The 9,884-nt window shown below is 35.4% G+C and overlaps 2 protein-coding genes across 2 annotated transcripts; one reads left to right on the top strand and one right to left on the bottom strand.

The window, feature by feature from the left end:
- Window positions 1-1,733: 1,733 nt before the first annotated feature.
- Window positions 1,734-3,059, top strand: PCYB_123440 (KIR-like CYIR protein; the record flags this gene model as incomplete). The annotated part of the gene is made up of 2 exons (XM_004223677.1): window positions 1,734-2,351; window positions 2,592-3,059. 2 exons carry the CDS (start codon window positions 1,734-1,736, stop codon window positions 3,057-3,059), a joined length of 1,086 nt encoding a protein of 361 aa, XP_004223725.1.
- Window positions 3,060-6,833: 3,774 nt separating this feature from the next.
- On the bottom strand, window positions 6,834-7,574 carry PCYB_123430 (KIR-like CYIR protein; the record flags this gene model as incomplete). The annotated part of the gene is made up of 2 exons (XM_004223676.1): window positions 6,834-6,951; window positions 7,129-7,574. The coding sequence occupies 2 exons, from the start codon at window positions 7,572-7,574 to the stop codon at window positions 6,834-6,836; spliced, it is 564 nt and encodes a 187-aa protein (XP_004223724.1).
- Window positions 7,575-9,884: the final 2,310 nt, after the last annotated feature.

Here is a 9,884-nt window from a genome sequence, read left to right as displayed (position 1 = left end):
CTAAACACTGGAAGGTGCATAATATACATGAATTATATTGTAGAGAAGGGGGAAAAATATAATTAGGAAGTGGGGGAGTGCGCACTACATCCCTCTAACCATTTGACCACTCCAATTACATATTTAAAACAATAAAATGAACAGACTAAAATAGAACTGTTCCACTGCGCAGCCTACTGTTACGTACTCATACATAAATTATATACATATAAATTACACTCTTCTGAGCAAAATAATATTTCAACAACACAGAGTGGGCGAAAAATATTATTAAAAAAAAAGGAAAGCACTAGTGTCATGTACTGCAGTATACAGAAGTTAAGGAGGAATGAATTGTTCATTCGGAACCCTTATTTAAATGAGGAAAAAAAAAAAAAGGGTCGCATTAATATGTGAGGACTAATATGCATGTAGAAGGAGAAAGGGGGCGTAGCACAAATAACATAATGCATATTGGTAAAATGGATACGTTCTCTGCAGTGTTTTGCTTAGAGGGGAGAAAAGAAAAACGGAGTAGGAGAAAAATAAAAGGGCAAATTATTGTTACTAAACAACCATGGAGAAAAGGAGAAAAGGATTCATGATGAAGGAAATTTTATTTGGGGGAATATGTGTGTTCTATATCTTCTTTTTTTCTAAATAATTAGTATAAATTTTCCATTATGGTATCCCCTCTTTCTATTCCCTTTTATAAGTGTACGCCCCCTATTTATTATATGAAAAAAATGCATGTATTAGAAGAAGGAAGGCGGAGCGCCATCTGTATATATAAACTACACAATATATATGTGAGCAGTTCTTAATAGTCTCCCCCCCCCTTTTAAACGCAACAATAATAAAACATGAATAAATAAGTAAATGGTACACATAGATGTATATGTATGAAAATTTATTTTTATCCCAAAAGGAGGAAAAAGGAATCACATTATAATTATATATATATGTAGAGAATCAACTCAGGGGAGCTCATGCACAAATAGTAGTAATAGTAATACATTTAATGTTCTTCGAATAATCACATATAAAATATAATAGTAATAAAATAAAATAAAAATAGATAGGAAAGAATAAATAATAAGGAACTTTTATTCCCCCTACTCTCCTTTATTATCCTGTTCCTCCAATAAATTTATTCCTATTTCCACCTTAACTACATGTATGGGTAATCTGATGCATATACGTATGTTGTCTGTTCTGTCGTAGTTTAAGAAGTAGAGGAATGAACAATATTAAAGAATAAAAGGGAAAATTTAGTATATACATCTCCCAGTGAAGTGACCCCCCCCCAATCCCTTCCTTCAGAATATATATAACTGGGAAGAAAAATGTTTCCATATATATATATTTATGCCGCATAAGCAATATAAGGAACATGTTTTAGCATAAATTCCATTATATGTCTTAGAATGTATAAAGGAAAATGGCGGTAAGGACGAATAAGGAAATAATATATGCTATTTCCTGTATAATACGTTGAACTAATATATATATATAAAATAACTTATGTATAATATTTCTTACATTTATAGGAAGGGGAATCACCTTCAGATAAATTATTACCCTCAGAGCAAATATATAAACTGTTCGACGAAGGCTTAAATTGTCCTGTACAGGGGGAGGCGTCAGAATGCTGCAATAAGAGTGGGGATGATTTGAAGTTCATGTTGAAAACGTGGCTGCGTCGTGCAGATTATGACGATAAAATTGTGAGGAGCTATTGTTACGCCTGTACAATGGATCACACGAAGCCCTATGGTCAATGGTGTCACTTGTTCTATTATTGGTTAGGTGATAAAGTAAAGGACAACTTGAGGCTTGGCTCATTTCCTCAGGTCATGAAAAAAATTTACAGTAAACTGCCAGAGGAGCAATGTAATGGTAAATGCATTGATATATACCCTGATATTTACGAGCAACTTTTCGGGTGGAGTAAAGACATATTTGATTCTTTCTATAACTACAATGTTGCAAAAAGTACAGAAAAAGGTGGAAAAATTCCTTGGTGTGAAAAATATAACAATTCTCTGGAAGGAGCTACTACAGCATATGGGCAGGTACAAAAGCTCTGTGCTAGTGATGGTGCAGAGTACTGCATAATTTGGAACAAGTCTAAGGAATATTTTCCAAATGGGCCACAAAATTTGAAGTGCACTGCAGAGCAAGAACTAGAAGAAAAGGGTGCTCAGGAAAATTTGGGTGCCACCTCGGGTGATACGCAATCTCCCCGAGGGCATTCACAGGAAGAAGCACCACGAACACATGGGGACGGACAATCACATGATCAAGCTCATCTAACTGATTATCCAACTGAGGCTGGTGATGGGGATGGTGACGAACCAGGAATATTAGGGGTACGTTCCGTTCCGTTCCTTCCCTTTCCTTCCTTTCCTTGGTTTCGTTCGCTCATTTCTTCGTTCATTTCTTTCGTCTTTATTCACTGCTTAATATAAATACTTTTCTACTATATACATGTACCTGTTCCATGCTTCATGCAGTACAAATGGGAGTATGTGGAGTGGGTAGATGTGGAAGCATAAACATGTATATGCACATATATATATGTTTGCACATTTTGTTCACTTTACTTGTAGGAGAAGCAGTTAGATTTGTTGAAATCAAAATTACCATACTATGAAAAATTATATAAGGGCTCCACGGAATGTGATAATGGTAGTGCTGTCAAAAAAATAGAGGGGATATTACGTTCATATACTTATTATGAGAAAGGTGCGGAGGAAATTGTAAAAGCTTGGTGCAATGCATCCGGAATGGTGAGAAATGATACTCTCGATAGTGAATATTGCTATGCATTGTATTTTTGGATAGGAGATCAGGTATTGAAGAGTCCAGGGAATGTCACTGATTTTGAGGGTATAATGAGCGAAATTTACCAAAAATTGACAACATGGAAGCCTATAGAGGGGTGTAATAATATGGAGACGAATATTGAAGAGAAGATTTTCGAACAAAGGAAAGGAGTATTTGATTACTTTCAACAATATGAAATTATGAAAAAACAATTAGAAAAAAGGGGGGGGCTTCATCCACTGATGTGCTGAAGTGTAATAAGAATTATTACCAGCACTTGCAGAACGTGATTAACGCTCTTAAGGATGAATATACTAAATTTGAAAAACAGCAGAGTGATCCATATTGTAAGAGTTTTCTAAAAATGTGTGCACAATGTAACCATGAGAAATTATCACAATTGAAATGTGAAGAAACTCCCCCTCAGGATTCTTCGGCATCCTCCACTTGGAACGTACCCCCCAGCGGAATGGATACCACCACCATTGTTGTACCCTCTGCACTTACAATAGTGGGACTTCCCACATTCGCTTTCGTCCTGTATAAGGTACCATTATAAGTGCAATAATAACATATATAATAACATTTTACTAATATTTCCTTTTAAATACAAAAGTACACATAAGTAGACTGCACGCTGTGCACTACATATATGCAAACTCCCACCACCCCACCCCCTTTCTTTTTTCTCCTTCCCTACTGCCCTCTTAGTTTACACCCTTATTCTCTTGGATAAACAACTCCTTTTGGAACAGTAATACAGGAAAAGGAAGGTCCACCCAGCTCAACTTCGACGCATTCACAGGGGACAACTTATCGAACATTTCGACATATTATTCAACAGTAGCGGACTCAGCAGACAGTTCTACCATATATGGTGAGTTTCCATGAGAAAGAAATAATACAAGGGAAAGGAATATTGGTTATCACCTTATGCAGTATTGAAATGTAGTGTTTCCCTTTATACACACATGTATATGTAACGCATGGGCGCATCTGTTCCTGCATGTATAGGAGTATTTGTTGTACTTATAATAAAATAGCTCCTTGCCTACTCGTCACTGGACAACTACTTATTTGTACAGTAGATATGGAATAATAATACAAGCTGGAAGGAACAGGTTCCTTTTTATATGTGGTACATTCCTCAGAACCAATAAGTTGTACATTATCCCTTCCTCAGAAATTACGTTAACTACTTGTTAAATAATTACGTCCTTAAGGAATAAATAAAAAAACGGAAAAGTGCACATTTTCTGAAGGTATTCGCAACATGCAGTAGCCACAGTAGTCACTGTGTAATGTATTGTGCATACAACGTAAAAGGTGCACACATAATATATAAGGCATACAGAAACGTATCATTATTGAAAATGGCTTCCTTCTTTCCATAATATCAATAAACAATTAATTATAAACACGGACAGTAGAATATATGCACAAGCTGCATATACCCTCGGAATAGAAATTAACAGAATTGTAATTTAAAATAAATCTCCAACATAACATACAGTTATATAAATAGTCTCCATCATAAGGAACCATTCTAACAGAAACATAAAATTATAATGAAATATCAGAAGTATTCATGGGCATGAGCTAGTTCTGTCCCATTTAATTTTCCATATGCTTCATGTTTTGGGTTCATTCTTGTGGGAGTCTTTAACTCTTAACTCCTTTTAGAAACACTTAGCACCATGCTTTGCAGTAATATAATCATACTAACGCACAGGAGTAGACAATTATTATAATTAAAAATAATACAGTGGGACCTATGAACTTTAGCACTCTAAAAAAAAAAATCCTCGGCTATGCGGAATAGGGGCACTACGGAGGAATTAAGAAGGAACAGAACTGCTCGATACCAAAGTGTAATTACCAGTACAGAGAACAGGAATTTCCTATTTTTAGTCTTGGAGTACATTAATTTACTTAACATTCTTTGGAGGCTTTTCCCTACTGTTTCCTATATTTTTTGTTTCATTCCTCGCGCAATTTGACCTTTCTGACGGTTCGTTGGTGGATTCTAATTTTTTGAGATTCTCTTTCTAACATAGTATTCCCGAGAGAACTTTCGCTAAGATCAGGAGGGAATTCATTCTGCTCCGATTCCTGCATATTTGTTTGGCGCGTTAATAATGTGCTTACACTTCCATCTAAAGTGTCAACATGCATGATTTTACTATTATTACCTCTCTTTGTTTTACCTATTGCACTCACCTAAAAAGAAGAGGAAGTAAATAATTAGCACATATAGGTTGTGCAGCGTACATACCAATATAAAAATAAAAAAAAGAGAAAAAAGTTAATCATAATAAATGTGCGTCAAATTTTTTTATAGGTGTGTCTTATATACTTATTATGATCCATACACGGTGGGAACATCGCCAGGAGTGTAAGGCAAAAATGAATATTACATATTTTAGAGGTGCCATTTTTACTTTTTTTTTTTTTTTTTTTAAATGAAAATAATTTATAATAGGAGTATATTCCTTCTTTTTTATGTACATAAGTAGGTTATATGTTTATTTTCTTCTGTTGATAAATAGCTGTTTATAGAATCGTGCGCATGCTCGATATATACTCCTTTTTTTTTTCAAAGTGTGTGATTAAAACTTTAAGTTAAAAAGTAATTAGAATACACAAATAATTAATGCAGAAGATGTGATAATTTAAAATAACTAAAAAATTGATTTTAGGATGTATTATATTATTTCAAAAATTAATTAGAATGGTCAATATTTCTAAGAGAAAAAATAGCCCATACTCTCCTTCACAATTATATGTCTCACTTTCAATGTAGTAAATATATTTTGAATCTTTTAAAAAATGGAATTACATAAGTTTGCACTCAGAATTGGTTACTTTAATTTAGATAGAATAGTGAAAAGAGTAGTGGGAGGAAGGAAGGTGAAACCCTTTGCATGTTAAGAATGATGGAATTCTCCTAAGTTCAGAGTGTACATCGTTGCGGTGTTTAGGGGTTCAGCTTTTTATAGGGTGTATGAGTGTTCCCCTATGGGGGGGTATTAGTGCTTGGGGAGTACTCCATTCTATTGCGCATATATACATATATATAGCAGTGATTATACACACATGTATAGCGGTTGTCATTGCCGGTTTTTATGCTGTTCTCCGTATATTAATACACAACGGTACATATAATAAATAGCGGAGTGTACATTTAACACCGTTCTGCATATGTATACCTTTCCTTCATTTTTAATGTGGTGTAAATAATACAGTTAAAATTATGTAAATTATGTGCGAGAGAAAAGGGGAGCATTACATTCCACAATGTGACGTTACATTACGATGTACAACATACGATGTGACGTTCTACATTGCACAGTCTGTGTGTTGTGTTTTGCATAGGACAGTAACCTACATTGTTCGGGGACCTGGTGTAGTACTTGTTCTTCCCCTTCTAAGTGGCTCATTATAGAAGGTATAGTTTCCTGTTGAATATACTGATGAATTTTCTGCAGAATATTCGGTAGAGGTTTCTGTTGAGTTGTCAAATTGACGTTCAGTAGACCTTTTCTTCCCTATTCTACCATTGTTTCTAAGGGTGCTATGTATCCAAGGAGGTGAGGAAGTATACTAATAAAGGAAGAAAGGGAGAAAGAAAGATAGGAAGGAAGGAAAGGAGGGGGAAAGGCATAAAAATATGCGATGTATGTACGCATATACATATACATATACATGCAATATGTTATGTACATACACACAATACACACAGTCTACTCTATATTTATTATTCATAAGGAGGAGGGATAAACAATAATAAGCATTATTATTATTATTATTATTTATAAGTTCACTTTAAATTGTAATTGTTCGACTTACTTTATATAAAAGGAAAGCAAGTGCTGGTAGTGCTCCTATTCCTAGTATGTACGACACAACAGCGGGAATTGTTGTATTTTCTCTACTCGTAGAGGCCGTTCCCAGCTTATCATTCCCCTCACGTAGGCTATCACCTTCAGTTCCTGGGACCAACACTGAAGGTTGGGTCATGGCCTTTAATTCAATGTCCCCATGCTGCAGTCCTCCAGTGTGTGGAAATTCCTGTGCAGGAACATGCAGAGAACCTGGCAGAACTGAAGGCTATAAACCGTCCCCAGTCCACTGCAGTTGCAGCTACTGGATAGGGTTCAGAAGTGACCACCTCTTCCTGTTTTATAATAGACCCCTTAACCTTCGTACTTTCGTCAGGAGATGGATTATTCGCAACATTACATTGGACCCATTTTTGCAGATCAGTCAAATAACTGCTATATTTTGTGGTGAAATCGTTACAATAATTATGTTCATTACCCGTTCTTCCCTGCTGTGCATTTAGCTCCTATAGCTTTGTAAGCTGAAAGAGTTTTTTTCAAGCATTTGGAGAGTGCCTCGGTGCAAGATTTGCTGTTCCCACTTTCTCCTAACTTTAGTGATATGAATGCATGTTCTATGGAATAGTCAAACACTTCCTTCATTCGTAGGAATTCTAATTTATTTATGTTCTCACACATAATATTACACTCGTTACTCTCACCTGCAGCAGATTTCCACAACTGCTGGCACACTTCACTCATTATCGTATAAAGTGCATTATCGCCCTTTGCTTCATTGAATAATTTATGCCCTAACTGATAGTAAAAGTAATAACACCAATCATCAGTAGGCTGCGTGACTTTCCTATTTCCCATATGTATGTAGCATGAAGCATATACAACCTTCTTCGCAAAATATTCTTTATTGGAATAATCCTTCAACATCTCCTTTTCCAGCTTTCCCTTTACACTACCGTCGTTGTCGTAATCATTATAGAGAGTACAATCGGTCTTCCTACTATTATCAGTTAGCCATTTGTACCTTCCCCCTTGAAATTAGACCACCCTCCAATTCTTTCTTTTCCCCTTCGTCTTCCACTCCTTCGTCTTCCACTTCTTCGTCTTCCACTTCTTCGTCTTCCACTTCTTCGTCTTCATCTTCTTTTTCTGACAACCCTTCGGGCACTTCTGCAGATACTGAGGTGCACTTCAGTTCGTGCGTTCCTGCACTGCTCTTTCCCCAAAGAGCCGTTTTAAATTCGATACAATATGGATCACTATCAGCATTCACACGTGAATATGCTGTTTTGGAATCCCCCAGGAGTTGGCCCAACTTTGTACTGCAGGAATGATCACTGCACCTGCAGTTATTCTGTACAGCATGATAGTCATGGCAGTGGTCGAATATTTTCTTACCCCCTTCGTAAAATGTTTCACCAATATTACGGTATATATGAATACACCCATCCGTACACGGGAAATTTATCAGCTGTGTGTAATTTGCACTTAGAATGGTCTGAAGTAGGGACTGCCCCACAATCCCCCATATTTTTATCACCTAATGAATAATAAAAGAAGTGACAAGGCTTATAGTACGATGGGTCCCCCTCCCTCTTCGTACATGCGTAATGGTAGTTCTTCCCAATTTTACTGGTTCAATGATTATCCAATTAACTCTTCCACAGATGTAACGCTCCTTCTAACGTTCAGAAGGCAACATATTTGAAGGTCCTCCCTAAAAGTATAATTAGCAAATAGGAAAATGTATATATGAATGTTCCTATATGTACATTTCCCTTACGGTATGCAAATATACTTACGTGTATATATAAACTGTATTTATACTATTCATATATTTTGAATAAGGGAATAAACCAACCTGTAGTCCCTCTGCTCGTTTTTCCATTCTGCCCTATTTGTACATTTTCTTCCATATAATAAATTTATATTAATATACTTCTCTTCATATATTCATACAAAATGAATACGTGAGACTTCTCCTCGACTCATAATTATTATGAGGGAATATATTGGACTCTTCCTTTTTCCAAACAATAAACATTCGTTAATTCTTGAATAATAATATTAATATACCATACACATGCATAAAAATTATTACATGTATATAATTAAAGCAAGCAGGGAGGAGAATGTACTGCAAATAACAGAATGAAGGGAAAGAAGCATCGAATTCTTCATACATTCTTTATTCATCTACTGTGGCATTGCATTATAGGTACCTATTTTCCGAACATTACATTATGACTCCCCTTTCTAATTATTGTTCAAACGGGAGTGTGTGTAACTCCTCTCAGCACAGACTTCATCATACACCATTAATTTAAATTTTAATGCTACTCGGGGGAAGGTGATTAAAAATTCTTCACATATGTATTGTATAGTTTATATAAGAAGTGTTTTCCCTTCTCTTGTACATGTGTACATTTAACCATATGTAGTAAGGAGCCTGTACACACTCGTGAAGTAAATGTACAAAGGGGTATTCAATTTTTTATTTATTATTCCTTATTTATTCATTATACTTTAGGCAATTTTTATGTAACCATTTGGAATACTATACACTACTATTTTATTATTCATCCCCCTTAGTTATTGTCCTTATGGGAATGCAATTCCTTTCAGGTAGGAATTTTAACATACAGTACACTATTCCATTTAGGCTTTGTTCCCCTTTTATAAGGGATTAATTAAAAATTATTATCATACGTATTGCGCACGCTATATACATAATGTTGTTCTCCCCCTTTTTTCCTTCATCATGCTTATAAGAGTAAGGGGGGCTCAGCACAGCATTCCTGTATACATATTATTTCAGCACATATATAAGAATGATTATACATGTGCAATAATGGTTACTTATTCTAATTGGCATGTACATCGTAATTGCTATTTACTGAGTTATTCGTCGTCATAATGTATGATGGTGATGATAAATGTTAAAATAAAAATTAGAAATGGTTCAAGAAGGGGGGGGGAGGGGGCTACATGCACACACACGTATGTTTGTATGTATGTATGTATGTATGTATAAACACAACACTGATACTCTGCACAGAACCATCATACTCTGTGCAGAACCATCGTACTCTGTACAGAACCATCATACTCTGTACAGAACAATTATTCTATGTTTAAATTATTTTGTGCATAACTTAAGGCACATACATACATCGCAACATACCATTCTGTAAGAATAAAGCGAGTGCAGGAAGAAGATCACACATATATATATAA

This window comes from Plasmodium cynomolgi, chromosome 12, assembly GCF_000321355.1.
Source record: "Plasmodium cynomolgi strain B DNA, chromosome 12, whole genome shotgun sequence".
Lineage (NCBI taxonomy): Eukaryota > Apicomplexa > Aconoidasida > Haemosporida > Plasmodiidae > Plasmodium > Plasmodium cynomolgi.
The sequence above is the reverse complement of the archived record's forward strand: the minus strand, read 5'-3'. Positions and strand labels throughout refer to the sequence as shown.